This window comes from Abramis brama (assembly GCF_963993115.1).
Source record: "Abramis brama genome assembly, chromosome: 1".
In the NCBI taxonomy this organism is placed as follows: Eukaryota; Metazoa; Chordata; class Actinopteri; order Cypriniformes; family Leuciscidae; genus Abramis; species Abramis brama.
Window position 1 is genome coordinate 39378815 of NC_139963.1, and position 19330 is coordinate 39398144.

Sequence of the window (19330 nt, forward strand, 5' to 3'; positions counted from 1 at the left end):
ACACAAACTTCCACACGGAGACATGGCGGCCGCAGTGTCCGTTAGCTCAGCTGCCAGAGACGAGAAATCCTTCACTGGTGCCAATTTTGCCCCGAATCCACTCTATACAGGTTACGACCAAGCAGGCGAACCTGAAAACTGGGAGTATGAAACGGGCAAACAAGTTGAATCGGACGCCGTCGATGAGGGCTCACCGGCGGCGGGTAGCGACTGTTCGCGACGGCTCGATGATGAACTGATGGCCCTCAGTCCAGAAGAGATTGCCAGCCGTTTGGAAAGAACGAGAAGAGAGTTTTATAATCGGCGAAAAATAATAATAAAGAACCTCCCAGCCGACATCAGCAATCAGGTTTGTACATCAAACAATAGTTGTATGTAAGTTAACTTGGTGGACTTTAGGACTGGCATCCCAAGCTTGATCCATTTACCGTTTCGGTTATCGCTGACTCAGTAGTTAACGGTAATGGACTAGATTTTTTACAGTGTTTTGGTGTCTGTTGTGTCAATGTGAGTGCGGATGGTCAGTGTTTCAGAGAGATGCTTTGACCATACCGAACCTCGTGTCATCGCAGCCATTAAAGAGCCACGGTAACGGGATGGAGTCCAATGGGAGTTGTTTAACATTAACTGTATTGAAATGTTGCTTGACTGTTCATTTGATTTAAGGCAAGCTAAATGCCCGGATGGTTATACACAGGCACAGCTTGTGTAACGTTAGACTAATTTTATATGTTCGCTGCTTCATTTCAATATTTCTATCACATCTCTCAAAATCTGACGCTTAAATCTGAAAATATTGGCCATTTCCATGAAGTTTCTTGTCACGAATGTTACTTTACAAACTGTTGTTTACCAGTGTCTGGCAAGCAGTTTTGACGCTTGAAACAAATTACTATTGTTTTTTGTCTTTATTTTATTAAGAAAATAAGAAAATTAATACTTTTAATTTTCACTAGTGCTTATTTTTTAGATACAACTAATGTTACTCAATTCAGGAGCAGTTTTGGGTAAGTTACTCTAAAAAACTAATTACTAATTTATTTATTACTATTTACTTTCTAAATCCCATATCAACCAGTTGAACAATACAAGGATAGACATGAAACTGCTCTTTTAATTCTTTCAAATAAACAATGTAAAATTGCATAAATTATTCTTGAACTGACCAAAGTGTGTTAAGGGAGACGGTTACCCTAAATTTTGATGTTAAATCCACTATTGTTTCATATAGAATTGTTCTGTAGTCTAAACAGTATTTAGCTTTACATCAAAAGTCACTAAACTACAGGAAAATAAAGCTTAGTCCCTAGATTGGTAATTAATTACAGGAGTGCTGGTTGACACAAGGTTGTGTGTGGTTAAAGCATCTCTCTGAAACTCTGATCATCCGCCTTCACATTGACACAGCAGATTCAATTGCCGACACCAAAGTTCATACAGGTCAATTGGTTCTTGTTCTTTGTGCATGTGGTTCTCTTAGGAAAATGCTTGATTCATGGGGAAAACAGGTGTGTGCGTGTGTGTGCGCCTCTGGTATTGTCCAGATAGGAATGGGAGCAGCGAGGACGACAAAGGACAGAAGGCGCTGAAACAAAACGTTTTGCTTTCACTGAAACTAAAAGAAAGTGCTGGTTCATAGTATGGTAACATGTAGGAAGCCTGAAAGTAAAAGTAGAAAGCATTGTGAAAAGTTGTTTATAAATCCCTCATCATAACCACTGAAAGCCAATTATTTATGACCCTTCAAAATGAGTCGTGGGAATAGAGATGAGAGCTGAGTTATTCGATTATTTCTGAATCTATTCAAAATGAAGGATCCTGTGATTGTTCGACGAATGAAAGTCTTCCATTGTGGTGACAATGTGTTTTTTTTTTTCTGTTGTCTTTCTTTAGGAGGTGCATGAGCTGTTAAGCAACTATGATTTGAAGTACTGCTTTGTGGACAAGTACAAAGGGACAGGTGTGTATGACTCATTATATTATCATGTGAATGGACATTTGTCTTTTTTTTTTTTTTTTTTATGTGGATATTGGCAGCATTTTACATCATTCTTAGCTGATTAAGTCTTTATTTAGCATCAGCTGTTCAGGATTTTAGCTGTATTTTAAAGGTAGCACTGCTATTTTGTGAACCCTAAATATGAAACAACTTAACATAGCCTTTGCAGATTGTTTCAGTCTTTGGCATCCTATTTATTTTTAACTCTGTTTCTTAAAAATGTTTTGTCAATACAATACTAAATTTATGATAAATGACAGTAAAGAGATTTGTTACAAAAGTTTTTTTTTTTTTTTTTTTAAAGTGAAGAATCCTAAAAAGAAAATGTATTGCAGTTTCCACAAAATACGAAGCAGCACAACTGATTTAAACATTAATAATAAATGTTTCATGAGCATCAAATCAGCATATTAGAATAATTTCTGAAGGATCATGTGACACTGAATGCTATGTAATGATGCTGAATTTATTTTTGACTTTTTTTAAATATTAATAATTTATTCCTGTGCTATATATATATATATATATATATATATATATATATATATATATATATATATATATATATATATATATATATATATATATATATATATATATATATATATATATAGCTTGCTACGATAGTCTGTGTTACCGGTTTTACACGGTATTCACTCGCAACACCGGTTTCATCACTTGCCCACCACGGCACCGCAAAACAAAGTTTAAAGCGCTAAAAATATTTAACGCAATTACGCTGTATCCGTTTTTTTTTTTTCTGACTCTTCATGAAGCGCAGTGAAATTCAGCGACGTGGCGTTTCCTGATGGATCGAGATTTGTTCGTTAACTTAATTTTATACGTGCAATTCACACGAGCTCTAAGCGCATGCGAGACTGCTGCGAGTAGTCAAACTTTATTAATGAAACAGAATCAGAGGGAATCATTTCTTTAATGTATTTTTTTTATGTATTTTTTTTTTTTCATTTTCCCTGTTTTTCCTATTCAAGCCTTTGTGACGCTACTGAACGGTGAGCAGGCCCAGTTTGCGATAAAGGAATTTCACCAGTATGTTCTCCGTGACCGTGAGATCTCTGTGCAGCTGCAGCCGACGGACGCTCTGCTATGCATCGCCAACCTTCCCAGGGCTTTCACCCAGCAACAGTTTGAAGAGCTCGTTCGCCCCTTTGGAAACATAGAGCGCTGCTTCCTGGTGCACAGTTCTGCCACGGGCCACTCGAAGGCCTATGGCTTTGTGGAGTACATGAAGAAGGACTCAGCAGCCAGGGCGAAGTCAGAGCTGCTGGGGAAGCAGCTTGGGTCACGTATGCTCTACGTGCATTGGACAGAGGTTGGATCGCTCACGTATCCCATGCTGCACTCTCGCTGCCTCTGTGTGGACCGACTACCTCAAAACATCCTCACCGCTCAGGATCTCTGCAGTGTGTTGACTGACACGCACGCTCCTATATTCTGCCAGGTTTGTACGAGCACTTTTGACCCTTACTTCAAGTGTGGAAGTAAGAGTTTGTTCTCACAGAGTGTGTTTTTGGGTTCCATTGCGCTCTTTTCCACAGTTTTCTATGCTAACGTGCACCAGATGTGCTTTTCTCCACAGAAATTGATTTCAAGGGATATTATGATAGTTTTGAATTATTATTAGAGATACACTGATACTTAGGAAGCTAAGGTGGGACATATTGAATGACTTCTCCCCCTTTTCAAATATCGTCAATAGCGTTTAATTTACCTCACAGACTGCAAGTCGTACTTGACAGCACCATGGACGTGAATCCGAGCACTGATGATACATTGGATTCAATAGTAGAGGTGTGAATAAATTCTAGATATTTCATTCTTAACCAACGTACAGTTGGAAAATGGCGGGATGCTTTAGATTCTAGAGAGCATTTGATTGGACAGAAGATGTGATGAAAAGCTGAAGTCCACGGTGATGTCATAAAAATCTGTGATCCATTTTAGCCGAAGTGAGAGACTGTAATTTTTGAATGCTTATATCTCCTAAGGGGCCGATCACACCTAACGCGTTTTTCAGGTTGCTTTTTTTTCAACTTTCAAAAACGCAAGGCGCAGCAGGTGCATAAACAGCACGCAGAACGCTCGCTGCCATAGGAAACCAATTGAAAATAGGCGCCTCTCACTGCAAAAAACGCGCCAGGTGTGATCGGCCCCTAAGTGAGAATTTTGTCATTGTTTTGGAACACACCAGCTTATTCATAACCTTAAAGGTTGTATCAGCGATTTCAGGCCCAAACATAAATGATCACATTCATCTAATCTTTCCTAACGATCCGCTAGCTGCCCGCCCCATAAGCAGGTTGTCAAAAAAACGCGTCTCTGTAGGCAGCCTAGGCTCTGAGATCTGCACACAAAAACAGTTGGTTTCACCACCACTCAAAACCAAAATAAATAGTGTTCCAACCAATCACCGACAGGGGTGGGTGTTGTGAGGTTTTGCGCTCGTGCACGGCTGCCTATGACGGCTGCACGCGAAAACCTCACAACAGTCTCGCGCTATGGGGATATTGTGTCACAACTAAGATTTATTGTTTGTATTTCTTGATAAAATGGACAGAATTTAAAAACGAAGACTGTTTCTTATCAGAAGTAACACAGCTCTTTGCGATTATTGGATGGGATGTGCGTTACAAATGTTTGGTTTAGGGGAAAAACAGCAGGCCTAGCAACTCCTGCTTTAACTGCCGATTTAAAAAAAAAAAAAACTTTTGTGTTGTCACATGAACTTCAATGGCTTCATTTTCTTCACACACAGTATGAGATGCATTCTGACATTTTTTTTTTTGGCCCCTTTTGATTTACAGGATATAATTGGCTCTGACCATCTGCTGTTTTTAAACCGCATTGGCTGATGACCGATAGTGAAAATAATTGCTTTTATCTGCCGATACCGATTATTGCCTGTACATTGGTGCACTCCTAATTATTATTATTAAAGATAGTATAATGTGCAACAAGAAATGTTTAATAAGTAGGGTCAATTTTGTTTGCCATTTATATGTACTCGCTAAAGCGGCAGATGGCAAGATATTGTAATCAACATGCCATTTAATTATTTCTCCAGTGCTCGAGTTTTAATTTGAAGTCATGGTCGTCATGTTTCCTTATGCTCCATAGCTGTTATTTACCTGGTGGAACATTGTCTGCTTTGTGCAGTATTATGGTAATAAATCTAGGGTGCCTGTGATGTACAGTTAATGAAAAACTAGCAGAAAGATTAAGCTAATGTGGCTGATCGGACTGAAGGTAGGAACTGTCTAAAGCCTTTTGTGAATAGAAATGGAGCAGAGCACTGCTTAAAAAAAGAAGCAAATGTTGAGGAGTGGTGCTCTAAGTGATCACATTTTTGCCTGGCAGATGACAAAACTGGCAAAAATAAGAAAATTAAGAAATCAGGTTAAAGCGAAACTGCACGGTTTGATTTGCCATCACTTGTCCACTAGCTAGAAATCCCTTATTTTGATGTAACAAATTGTTTTCCCCTATTTTTTACAGTCAAACTTCTAAATTTCCACTTGTTCTGGTCCTCTTACTACAAAATGTTTATTTAAGTGTTTTTATTCCAGCTTCTCTACTGACATTATCCTATGGATGACTGACATTTATCCATTCCAGCTCTTAAACATCGTAATAAGTCTTAAAGTTGCTGTGCCTTTAGTCAAAAATCTTTAACATTAGCACAAAAAAGCACAAATAGAATAAATATACAAATAAAAATGTTTTTGGGTAGGTCTAACACTATTCACTTTCTGTAGTATTTCTGAATACTAAATTAATCAAATGTAAAATAACACTGAATAGTATTTTAGTCCTGACTAAATTAAAGGGACACCAGGCAAGTCTGAGTGTTTTTTCTCTACGTAGCTCGCCCTAGTGTCTGGTAGTAAATGCTTTCAAACACTCTGTGGTAAAAACGAACTGTTGTCCCCCCCGCCCCCCCTCGCCACGAGCAACCCAGCTGATCAGAGGAACAGGCTATTTCAAAACCAGTTAGGTCTACCAAGGCAAGTAAAGCAATATTTTCTTTCCAACTGATGGCTTTTTTTTATCTTTTTTTTTTTATTATTATTATTATTTTTTGTGTTGTCATGCATACTATTATTTTTACGAGGAACGAACGATATGAACGAGGCGAACTACTGCTTTGGTGTTTGTTTTTGGGAGAATGGGCATGAGCATATATATATATATATATATATACATAGATATCTATCGGAGGCTAATATTTGTCTAAAGTTATATTAGTAAGGTCTATAAGTTAATCTGGTAGAATGACGGTTTACCTTTCCTTGTCTAAGAAAACATCAGAGCGTTTTTTCTAGCTCGATCATGATATGTGCAACATGTTTATTGCCTATTATCAGACACGTTGACTCTTAGTGACATAAAATAATTAAGTTACACAAATAAAACCGACAGAGGAACAGCCAAACAGAAACTACAGAAATCAAATGTGTTTGCTAATAACAATGCTAACATCAAAGTTATAGTATCTAGCGTACTAGTAAGCCCATAACAGACAGCGATCATAATAAAAACCTTTACAGACAATAGCAAACATCCTGAGGTCGCAATTACTTGAAATTTAAATATTAAACAGTTTATTCCAAAGATACTTACAAGTACAACAACAGCAGGATCAGGATCCGTTTTGCAGGCTTCTGTTTCTCTCAGTTCTCCCCATTCTGAAAAAGCCGGTCCGATATCACACGATACTTCCTGACGCCAACCCGCCGGCCCAAAGTTGCAAGTGAGTTATTTCCGCTCTCGGGCACCAGGGGGGTGCGAAACCACCATTCAGCTCGAAATAAGTAATATAACCATTCCACTGACTCCAAAGCTGTTCAGTTAAGGTTAAAAAGTTACCTAGAGCACCTTTAAATACATAGGCTATTAATCCTGATTCCTTACAATTAAAGATATTTGTTTTGACAACAAAATTAATGACAGACACACATGACTGTTACTTTAAGAACTAGTGCAATGATCCATTACTGTTTAGTTACTGTGTCACATGCGTTTTATGCTTAAGACATAACCGACTGTCTATGAGGTTACTCACCTAGACCTGAGTTTTGACATAATTTTGCATGTATTTTTTCCTGTTAAAGCTGTTAAAATCGCTTGAATGTTTAAACTGGTAAGCCTAAAAAGATGTGAAAATGCTAAACGTTAGTTACGATGCAATGCTGGCCCGATTGTGCAAGTGACAATTCCGTCATGTCCCGACTCCGAAAACGCGAGTGTGTAGTATCGCCGCCTGCTGTGCGCTTGACACTTGGCTTGTACAGAGAGAGAAGACGCAGCACCGTTGAACACTCACGCTGTTTGTGAAATTGCGTCTCGGAGAAAGTTTTAAAATTAATGATTTGATTTTATAAGCTGTGTGGATTAATTTACTCATACAATCTACATGCTAAAGTGAATCAATGTTTGCGGGAATTTCCTGCATTGTAACTGGGAGACGTGGGAATGATTAAAATTATTCACAATACCCGCAATCCCATGCTGAAATTTGAGCCCTGAATATGGAAAAATTTATTTGTGGCCTATGAGAATCGATTTTGAATCGACCACATTTAAAAAATAAAATAAAATAAAATAATTTGAAAAATCCTGTGACATCCTTATAGCTGTGGTGTGGACTGTTCTCATAGAATTAGAATGATTATTAAATGTATGTTTATAATTATTGAACATCTTTGTGTAAACAAAGCTGTAGTCAAATGAGCTGACTTTATGATGCTTAAATGGAGTTTTTGTCCTTTATGGTTCTTGACCCCTGTCCCTTTTCACTTTTGTCTTTATGGAAAGGAACAGCCTGAGCTTTCTGCTAAACTTTTGTGATTCACAAATTTTTCAAAGTTTTGTTTCCTGCTTTTGGTTTTCATGCATAGGCCATTTTCAGATTTCCTGAATTATTATTATATAGCTGAATTTCCCTTTTATTCTTCCACTGTGTTCAGCTCTGTCACCTTTGACCTGTTTTCCATGAGGCCATGCCGAGTGCTCCATGGCAGAGTGCATTGGTTTCTGTGGTGACAGTCACATGACCGGCCCAGGTGCTGTCAGTCAGCAGGTCATTCTGGAACAAGAGCGAGCTGCTGCCTTTTTCATATTTTAAATGTGTGTACCACGTACGCCGCAGGCTGCAAGGCATTGTTGGCATCGTTTGTCGTTCCCCATTGCTTTGGAATTAGCAGAGGCTTTTGGAAGTTAATTCTCATTAAATCCAGTTGTGCTCCCAGTTAAATTTCCCAGGTTTTAGGCAAGTATTGGTTGGCCTCCCTCATGTGGATGAGGCTCCACTCATGCGTAAAATGGCCAAATAATGTCTAATGAATTTTTCCAGTAATGTATAATCAAGGCCTTAGCGTCTCATTGTCTTTGCTTGAACACAGTTCCACTCATACAAGAGGCAACCATTCCTGACGGAGTCATTAAGATTATTGCAGCTCCTAAGTCTCTCTGCTCTAAGTATGCATGTGTTTTCCATAGATTAGCATAGTACTGGGCTTTGAAATGCATTGTAATCACTCTGCCCAAACCAAAGTACTGTGCTTGTCCTGGTGTTCTGTCTCCACTGTTTTGTCCTGTTGACTTGTGGAGGTACAACTGTTCTTACTGGTTAGACTTCCATCTACTGTTGGACATGTTAAAAGTCATCATGCATGTCGTTCCACATGATTATTTCTGAGTAGAATCAAATGTCCCGATGTTGTAATCTTTGGACTAGTGTTGTCAAAAGTACAGACTTTGGTACTAAGTCGGTACTGAAATTTAAAAAGTGACGACACCAGCATTTCCCTCTAGTATTTTGAGCGCTGTTGAACAGATTCTTAAATGCCTCTGGTTGGCCATTGTGTTCACGGGCTCAACATATGTCTGTGATTGGCTACAATGATCAACGCTTCAAAAACATGTTTTCACCGAGCGCTTGCACAGATACACGGGAGGGATTGAAAGCAGGTGTCTCTCAGTGGATGTGTTAGGGATCCGCTGATAGACGCCTGCTTTCAAACGCTCCCTTGTTTTTGGAATTTAAAATTTTATATATTTATTTCTTGCAAAGTTGCAACCAACTATCTGTGATTAATGCCAACATCAACTTATCAGCAACAACTCCAGCCAACTCCAACAACAACAGCCATATCAGCAGCTCAAGTTTTCTTTGATGTTTAAAGGAATGGTTCACTCAAAATGGGAAATTATCTACTCGCCCTTATGTCGAACCAAACCTTTATGACTGACTTCTGCAGAACAGAAAAGATATATTTTGAAGAATGTTGGTAACCAAAAGGTTTTGGTTACAATCGACTTTAAATGTATGGACAAAAAAACAACGTATCTAAATATTTGTAATGTTCTGCAGAAGAAAGCGTGTAGATGAAGGGATAGTTCACCCGAAAATGAAATCTTCAAGTCAGTTGTTATATTGGGGTGGCCTCATATCTAAAAAAATAAATAAAATTGATTTCTTTTCCCCCATAGCTTGCTCAAGGTCAGGATTGTAGTTTTCGACGGTTTGCAGTGCTGGAGTTCTCCACACCTGAGATGGCTGAGGACGTGCAGCGGCTGACTGATGGGCGATCTCTGGGTGGGACTCGTATACGCGTGTCTTTCTGCGCCCCTGGACCACCTGGAAGGAGCATGTTAGCTGCCCTCATTGCCGCCCAGACCATGGTACCACACACACACACACACACACACACACACACACACACACACACACACACCACTTCTTGGTGAAAATAAAATTAGGGATGCACGATGATATCGGCACAACATTGGTATCGGCCGATAAAAGCTTTAAATGACCATCATCGGCATCGGCCCGTATGAATATTTCTGCCGATGAGCCTTGCCGATAGGGTGGCGTGTTTCCTATGTGCACGTGACGACCGTGAACATAGCATGAGTGCCAGCAACTTGAACTTCCAACATGTGGAGGCATTTCGAGCATGAGCCGGTTTGGTTTGAAATGTGCTGGGGACAGAGACGCATTCGCAAGTGCATTTTCAGAAGTGCTGGGTACAATGATGCAGTAATTTTTTTTCTCTTTCGTGCAAGTCATGTTTTGAAAGACGATGTCCTGTAGCTTACTAATGTAAGCTCTCCAAGCTACTATTCATTTTATTTTATTTTTCGTGTTCGCATTTATGAGGAAAAACAGTGACCGTTCTCGGTTACGGACGTGACCGCTCTGAAAGCGGCACTAAAAGAGACTGCTTTAAAACTTTCACAGAGGCCTCAAACAGAAAGCACAAAGCCTTTCTAAGTGAATTTTGTTTTGTATTAATTGTATCTTAATTTTAATCAATGTTTCATCGACCAATTGCCTGGATTTAATAAATAAGTAAAGCAGATAATAGATATCACGACACGGAGGCGCGCGCGTGAACTGGAGTTCGTCTCATAAATGAAACAAAACTCAGCATAGCCTACTTGCCTCACAGACCTGAGAAGAAATGTATATATTATCTACAGAACGTTTGAAATCATATTTTTAAACCCAACAATTCAAAACGAAAGAGAACTATGTAATCCGAAATGTGCATTTCTCTCTGGCGCGTTCACTAGCCTACTCCGAAGATCGCGAGTCAGTCAACTTCATCTTTGCAGCTGACACAGAAAACACTTGTTTATTAATAAACAATTAAAATGTCTCCTTGCTATATTTGACATATTCATAATAATTACTTTTGCACTTCTTTGTGACAGCTTTTAGTTGCTTTATTGGCAGCGCCACTCTTACATGTTACATGAACAGGTCACCACAGCATCAGCACTGAAAACAGGGGAATTTGGTAGACCTGTTCAAGTAGGAGAAGATGTACATTTTTTTTATTTGAAAAATTTATTTTTATTTATTTTACTCCTAAGGACTGAAGTTTGAAGTCTGAACTTAAAAATAAAATGTGGCACTGGCATATCATTTATTCTCCAAGTGAAATAATTTACCTATTTTTCAGGGGTGAATGCCTGTCCACATTTGTAAAATTATACATTTATGGTAGAATCAAATGTTGTTTTGTTTGTCTTGTGTATTGCCTTATCTACAACACATGAGTGTAATATGGTAAAGGTAGTACAGGAGAGAGACTTGGATTTCTCTTCAGTAAAATGAAAGTGTAAATATATCAGGGGGAAAATGTGTATATATCGGTATCGGCATCAGACAAAATTAGTTTGAAAATATCGGCATATCGAATATCGGCCAAAATGCAATATCGTGCATCCCTAAATAAAATCATTCACAAAAGAAACTGTTCTGCATTGTGCAATAGAATGATAGTTTCACTTTACAGTTTTGTTCAAAGCAATTGCAGTGCGTGATTTGTGTTGTAAGTATTAAAAGCTTATTCCCTGCCAATATTTATTTGTTGACAGTTATGGCTGTAACATCCCCCTCCCCCCCCAATTTTAATATACTAATCAAACTTTCTTTGTTAATCTTATATTGCAAATTGAGGTCTAAAACCCTTTCAAAGAGTGATATTATGAAGTTACCAAAGTACAAACTAAGTGTTAATTTAGTGAAAGGTGGAATGTTTTGCATTCAGTTCCCTCTCTCAGTAAACAAAAAAAAAAAAAAACAATTTAATTTAGTTATGGTTCATATAAAACCTTCATTTCGTCTGCAGGCCTTGAACCGAGGGAAAGGTCTCCTCCCTGAACCTAATGCCATACAGATTCTTACTGGCCTCAATAACCCTGCCACGCTGAAGATGATGATGGCGACTCTCAACCCGGGCCATAAACAAGGTGCTTATTCTCATTGATTTCCTTGTGTATGCTCGTTTGTATTCTCATCCAGACGATGGATTTGATTGTCACTCTTCTCTCAATATGCAGGCCTTCTGGGAGCTGCGCCCGCCGTCCCTTTGCTGGCCAACCCTGCCCTCTCTGCTGCCCTCATGCAGATGCTGCTCCAGAACCAAGTCCAACAGGTACTGTCAATCCTTCCCTCATCACCTGCCACTGTCCCAGCAGCATGTGTTATAGCCCTCTCACTCTCTTCTTCTCCCCTCTCAGCAAGCTCTTTTAGGGAATCCTCTTCTTTGGGCACATATTCTGCACAATAAAGAGTGCAGTCTCCTTCCTTGTGTGAGTGGTTGCTCTGTGTGGGTGTGAGGTGGTTGTGTGCTTTTTAATAGTCAAACTATTCTTCTACCGCAGATTAATAGTTTGAGTCCAAGCGAATAGTTGGTAAAACCCCATTAGCTACATCTATCAGCCAGAATTTATCAAACATTTTTGCCTTTGTGTGCTGTTTACATCCTCTGATTTTGTTGTAACTGACAAGTGTCTGTTTCTGAAGAATTTTACTGTATAAAAATGTCAAACTAATACAGTTCTTTGTCTTTCCACAGGCTGGATTGCTGAGTGAAAATCCTCTGGCTGCTCTTCCTCTCCAACAAGGCATTAACATGCTGGGAGAGATGTCTCAAGGTATCACACTTTTGTAATGGTCTGTTTGTGCTCTTATTTACTTGGGCAGGATTCCCTTAGAGTCTTGGAAAACCATGGAAATATCAAAGGTGTTGCACTTTTAGGATCATCCAAGTTTGTCTCTCCACTTTTGAGGGAGCTTAACTTGGTAGCAGTCATTTTACTTGGCTTCAGTGCAAAAAAAGATGGAAAAAAAATAACTGACCAATAGCAAACATGACATGCATCTTTCAGGGGTACTTAAACCTATAAAATAAGGTGTGGTGTCTGTGTTTTACTTTTTCGTCTCCATATTTGTTTTTGCCCAATTCCTGAAGTAAAAAATCATTTTTTTGTGATTGACACACTGAAACCACATATGGAGGTAGTCAAAAAATATAGTTGTAGTGGAAACACTAATCCTTCCTGATGCATTCTGGACTGCTGTGATGTGACCGCTCAGCTGATATATGATCGTCCTCGACTCAAGTGGTCACAGAACTCATTTGAAACGCATGGTAATGGTTCTTTGCTGGCCGCTAGTGATGCGATCACAGAAAACACTTAGCCTAGTGTTAGTTCACTGAAAAATTAAGATTCTGTCATTAATCACTCGTCCTCATGTCGTTTCAAACCTGTATCTTCAGAGCACAAATGAAGATCTTTTTAATGAAATCTTAGATCTTACTGTCCATCCATTGACGCCCTATGCATCTACTACTTTCAAGCCCCAGAAAGATATTAAAGACAAAGTAATCATGTGACTCCAGTGGTTTAACCTCAATTTTATGAAGCGGCTTAAGTATTTGACATCCAAAGATGATCGTAAGTCTTGCGGGTTTGGAACAAAATGTAGGGGTGCACCGAAATTATCGGTTTTTATCATTATCGGTTTCGGGCCGAAATAAAAAAAACAGCCGAAAACGTAAACCAAAAATGAATGTCACCCGCGCCTCCCATCCGTGCGCAAGCGCTTAGGTTTCACTCACGGTCGAGCTGTTATCACGCGTCTGCCTATCAAAGATGCATTAAGCATGTCAAAGGGCTGTCACTTATTGCACAATCGATCGGACCAACCAACACAAGTTTCGAAAACGAAAATAGGGAATCGATTTTAACGGCCTTCTCTCGGAGCGCGTTCAGCTCGTCACGATATGCCCGCAGTGAACGCGCGTCACACAGCAACTGCAGGTACACACACACACACACACACACACACACACACACACAGAGCCTATTTCTGCATAATATGTAGCCTTCAGTAATGTTTTTCATTGATGTTATGGCAGTCCACATTCCTGACTTGTGCGCGTCTCAAGCGCCCTCTTTACGTTCGTCCTAATGCCTGTTTAGTTGTCCGTGGATTTGCCTATATTTAAAAAAACGGATCAACGCCAAATGGCAAATTACTAACGATTCAATGAACACTTATGTCTCAAAAATCAAACAGGATTTTTCACAAAAGTGACAGCCCTATACGAGAGGACACCAAAGTTGCAATATGTAACATTTGTTCTGCAAAAATCTCCAAAATTGAGGATTTTTTTTCTTTTGCACAACATTTAAAAAAACTATTTTATTTGATGGAACATAAAACTTGAAGAATAATATTATTTGGTATTATTATTTATATTTATTGTTAATGTTTTATGTAACTGTTAATAAAAGTTTTATTTATTTATTTTTTTTCATTTCAGATCCATTAAATTCAAGCAATTTTTTTTTTATATATATATATATATGTATATATGTATATATATATATATGTGTATATATATGTATATGTGTTTTTAAAAGACATTTTCGGCTTCAGTTTCGGTTTTCGGCCAAGTGCATCCTAAATTTTCAGTTTCGGTTTTGGCCCAGAATTTTCATTTCGGTGCATCACTAACAAAATGGTTAGAAACCGGGCTGATTTGTTTAGATGAGACATTTTATATTGCTCTTTGTGAGTGCTCGATGTTTGAGTGCCAATTAATCTGTCAATAATTCCCAAACCTGGTATTTGTATTTGACATACAGATGATAGTCTACCACAGCAGTCTGATTTTTTTCAAATTCGTTGTCCAATAATCCTAATCAACTGGGAAAACTAATGGAAAATCATTGGCCAAGAAGTCTGGATACCATGTAGGGTTTAATGTGCTTCTTTAAATTTATTTTCATTCAGGTGCTATTGCTCCAACACTGGGCTTGCAGAATGAGCCTCTTGGCCCCATCAAACAACCATCCCTGAGTCGACTTCTTGGGAGAGAGACCGAGACCCCAGCCACCCCGATTGGCTTTCCCCCACCATCCTCTCCTGCACTGCAGGGATTGAGCATGTCCCTCCTGGCTGGGATGTTAGGAGCAGATGGGCCGACTCTACCAGGGGTGAGATGGGTTACTAATGGCTAATGACTAATCGCGTGATCTCCCAGAGGAGAGCTTTGAAATTGCTTCAATTTGCTGTTGCTTCAGCATGAGCTGTCGTTCAGTCGTTAGTGTTCAGTGTGATGCTAAAGAGTATCTACAACAGGTGTGTATATTCAGATCTTTTCTTTTCTTGGAGGTGTCTATATTGGGTGAGCCTCCCAAAGAAGTTGGTGTGTCCCAGAACCCCTTTCTCAGTGCTCCTAGCATATTCCCATCTTCAGGTCAGTCTACCTGTGGTGTTTCATGCACCTTCTCTTTTTTTTCTCCTTTTTATCTTGTTGCATTTCTTGAAGAATTACATTTATTTAGGTGCCAGCAACAGAGCTCACCCCTACAGGAAGAAAACTGCGATTGGAAGCTCATCTAACCAACGAACAAACCACAGCATCCACTCAAACTATAGCCTGCGCTTCCAAGAGTCCTGCACACCAGAGTTTCCTCTTCTGCACCAGGTTGGCTCATGTGTTAAGAGGAACTTCACTGAATGTGTGACTGCCTCACTATCCCTTTCTAATTGGATGGTGTCACTTGTGTACCCCATCCATAGGACCCTTTGTCGCACTTGTATGAACAGCAGGAGGTTCTGGAAAATGCAGCTATTCCCGGCTACGGTTTGCAGGTACAGCCCCTCCTCCTTGCATTGACACTAGGAGGATTCTGTTCCAAGATTGGACTCGTGTGAAATCGTAATTGTCTCTGTGTCTCTCAAGCTCTCCAGGCATGCAGGCTTCGGTGATGCAGGGTCTCCTTTCAGCTATCCACCCAGCCCCCCACAGTCTTATTTCAGCTTTGGTGGCCATACCGGCATCCCTTCCACCCAGCTCAATAAGGTACTCAAAACCGGCCACTTTGTCAAACCAGGATATTGTTTTTTCCTGCCACGACAAATATGGCACCTCGTGGAACCTGTAGTCAGGTGTTTGTTTGTTTTTGTTTTTCTGAAGGATTATGAGATTAACTGGTTGGGGTAAGTGTAGATCCCTTATTAGTTACGGGCCGTTCATCCAGTACACAATGCTCTAATGCAGGGGTGCCCAACCTGGTTCATCTCCAACCCTAATCAAACACACCTGCCTTTAATTTTCAAGCGATCCTGAAGACGTTAATTGGTTGCTTCAGGTGTGTTTGATTAGGGTTGGTGAGTAACTGTGCAGGCCAGTCGATCAGCAGGAGCAGGGTTGGGCACCCCTGCATTAGAGCATTGTGTACTGGATGAACGGCCCGTAACTAATAAGGGATCTACAATTACCCCAACCAGTTCATCTCATAATCCTTCAGAAATCATTCAAATATGCTGATTTGGTGCTCAAGAAACATTTATCAACACAACTATTTTCATCACATCTGCTTAATTTTGTGAAAACCACTACTTTCCCAGGATTCTTTGAAAAGTTTAAAAGAACAGCATTCATTTGAAGTGGAAATCTTTTGCAACTTTCTTTACTGTCACTTTTAATTAGTTTAATGTGTCCTTGCTGAATAAGTGTTAATTTATTTTTTTAAAAGAGCCCCAAACATTTAAACGGTAGTCTATGCCATTGTGATCTGCCTTTGGAATGAAATGTGCAATACATTTAAATAACTTAGTCAATTCAGCCGTGATATTATTAAAAATCCTTTCGTTTCGGCGGTCAGAGTGGCCGTGCAGCTCATCAAAAAGAGTGACACTTGTTTGATCAGAGTTGGCGGCAAGCCCACGAATCACTTATCTGGATCCATTTTCAAAAGCTCTTCAATCCATTTTCAGAACTTATATGAAGCATGACATCCTTCTCATCACATAATTCCATAATACCATCTTTATTACAATTTGTATTTGCGTAGATGGCCGGAACATATGTAAGCCGGCCCAGAAAGTTGAATAAGTGTTTGTTTCTTCAGGCTGTTGGAATGCCTCCAGTGACTCATTCCAGCCTTTTTCCTGCTGCACCTGGTGCTGGTATGAAGGTAGGCCATCTTCAGCCCTGATGTCTAGCATCTATATTTGCTCCTTGTCAATTATCGAATAAGTGTGCCAGGAACCTTTCAGCAGGTATTCTTCTTGATTTTTCTGTCCGTGTGTAGACTCCCATCGGCGGGCAGAAGCGTCTGTTCTCCCGTCTCATCCCGTCTCCGGAGCCCAGTCCAGAGGGTGGCTATGTAGGTCAGCACTCTCAGGGTCTCGGGGGACACTATGCTGACTCCTACCTGAAACGCAAACGCATCTTTTGACCAGCACTTGATGGCTTCCTCTAAACCACCAGCTTTTAAAGGGATTGCTACTTTAATACCACCTTTAAGTGTGTGTGTGTGTGAGAGCGTGAAAGAGCAGTGGACCGTCATTGAGTTCACTTGGGGAAAGAAAACAAACAGGAACCATTGGAGGACCCTGAAGCTCCGATGATCGGTCATGGATGATTGCCGAAGTTTGTGTGTGTATATAATTTCAATGTGTATGTAAATAGTTTTTTTTTTTTTTTTAATTTGCCTTTTTTAATTTTGTTTTTATTTTTGTAAACCCAAAGATGCAACAAGCACCACAACGAAAGGAAAGGGTTCCTGTCTTGCTCATCTGAATAGTCCTATTTTGTAGGCTTTTTTTTATTTTGATTTGATTTATTTTGAATAATTTTAAGCAGGACGATAGCCTTTTTCTGCTATGCCTCTTGTTAGTTGTGTATATAGTTGTTCAGTTGTCTAAAAAGGCTTCTCCACTACAAACACTTCCTCTCACACACAAGTGCCAAGCCTTACATGCTTTGAATATCATGTATCTGTGCAACGGATATGGTAGCTGTATGTTCTCTTCAGTGAGTCACCTGTTTGTGTCTTTATGGGGAGCTCTGGGTTAGTGTTAGTCTCGAAATAGTTTTCCCCCACCACGCACCGTATTTGTGTTGCACTACTTTCCATCCTTTCATCCCATTTTACAGAGTCAAGGTTTTCTGAGCTGATTGTTCAGCGTTGCACTTGGAGGAGATGGATCATGTATATTCATCCTCCAGAATCTGTCCTTTTCCTCACCCGTAATGCTCGCTCACGCTCATTCTTGTTTTTCTGCCTGCTTTCACACCTCTCTTTGACCTCGTTCAACCTGCACAGTTTTGCTGTTGCAAAGCGTTAGCGTCTCGGCCGTCACGTTATGAAGCCCCAGCTGGTTGGAGATGGAACATGGGCTGCCGTTCTCCCCTGTCCAGGCTCGGAGTACAGCTGAAAGCACAGTATGCCTGCTGTTGCTTCTGTATTTCTACACACACACACACACACACACACCTCGTGTCCTCCGTTAGGTGCCTCTCCACTGCAGACCAGCAGATGGAGCCAGTTAGCTTTTCAGTTGGCACTGCTCCAATTTATTTTTATTTTTTAATTTTTTTAAAACGAGCCAACAGTGTGAAGCAGGCCGGACCTGTGCCCTAGCGTAACATTTACTTTTACCGTTGTAACTGTGACCATCTTTTCCCCCTCTGTGGTTTTAACTGCTGTGCCCCAGAAGGGAAGAAGCTTCTGCAGACTGGAATGTGATTGACGTATGATTGAGTACTTGGTCTGTGTGTGTGACTTATTAATCTGGTTGACATTTTGATTTGTGATAACGCATTACCTCTGACTTGTGCTGCGGCTTACGATGGAACATGGAGTTACTCATGTGCCTAAAAACGGCAGTGTTTACTGTAATCTCTCCAGACTGTGAGCCTCAACTACATTTGACTTTGTTTATTTGCGGTGTACATGCTTGAGTTTGATTATATTTCTTCTCTGGAGTCTTGAGCTCGTGTTCTTATATTTCTTCTAGTCTGTAATGGTATCAAAATTGCTGCTTTGTATTTTGTATCCATCTGAGTGAAGTTGCACAAGTGCAGTATCTTGTAATGATTTTTCATGTGCGATTCATGGTAAGAGCTGCTGCTGAGTGAAATGAACTAAACCTTTGATGTTAAATGACCTCTTCATCCCCAATTACTCTTTCCTTTTGTACAGCTCTTCTGCTCTGTTTTTGTGACATTTGAACAAGTAAATGTTATTTAAGTTCACCTTTATGAAGTTTGTGTGGTCAATCAATTATGCACATCAATTATGCACATCAACTACACTAAACGAACTACATCAGGGTTGTCCAAACTCGGTCCTGCAGAATTTAGCTCTAAGATGCCCTTAAACACCTCCCTGGAAGTTTAGTATGCCTTGATTTGCTGAATCATGTGTTTAATTGGGGTTGGAGCTCAACTGTATAATTAAAAGCTCAATTTTTAATATTAAAAATCTGATTCTTGTTAGATGTTTAGCAATAAATGTTAAAACGGGTCAGGTTTTTGAACCACTAATCAAGTTCTGGAAAATTCCTGTTAAAAGTTTGGAACTGACACAACTGGACACAAGCATTTGATATCAATTGTCACAACTTATCCTTTAAGTTCACACAAACACAATAAGGCTAAAGACCAATAAAGGAAATCTGGCCTATCTTCCTGTTTTCTTAACTCC

At 39.7% G+C, this 19330-nt stretch overlaps 1 protein-coding gene across 2 annotated transcripts; it reads left to right on the top strand.

The window, feature by feature from the left end:
• Positions 1-18879, top strand: raver1 (ribonucleoprotein, PTB-binding 1). Of its 2 annotated transcripts, XM_084113742.1 has the most exons (15): positions 3-349; positions 1894-1960; positions 2992-3461; positions 9512-9703; positions 11665-11785; positions 11876-11970; positions 12056-12127; positions 12394-12472; positions 14622-14824; positions 15003-15087; positions 15176-15318; positions 15414-15485; positions 15577-15696; positions 16748-16813; positions 16931-17228. In XM_084113742.1, exons 1-15 carry the CDS (start codon positions 23-25, stop codon positions 17075-17077), a joined length of 2259 nt encoding a protein of 752 aa, XP_083969868.1. In that variant the 5' UTR covers positions 3-22; the 3' UTR covers positions 17078-17228. The 2 variants fall into 2 exon arrangements, with proteins under 2 accessions (XP_083969869.1, XP_083969868.1); XM_084113743.1 differs by lacking the exon at positions 12056-12127 and having other exon boundaries at positions 1-349; positions 16931-18879.
• The last annotated feature ends 451 nt before the right edge of the window (positions 18880-19330 follow it).

What these genes read in the sequence shown, in the direction of transcription:
- raver1 (XM_084113742.1), top strand. Translation starts at nt 23, where the DNA reads ATGGCGGCCGCAGTGTCCGTTAGCTCAGCTGCCAGAGACGAGAAATCC. An exon ending in TCCAGAACCAAGTCCAACAG is followed by an intron (nt 11,971 to 12,055) that starts GTACTGTCAATC and finishes CTCCCCTCTCAG; the next exon opens with CAAGCTCTTTTAGGGAATCC. An exon ending in CACCTGGTGCTGGTATGAAG is followed by an intron (nt 16,814 to 16,930) that starts GTAGGCCATCTT and finishes GTCCGTGTGTAG; the next exon opens with ACTCCCATCGGCGGGCAGAA.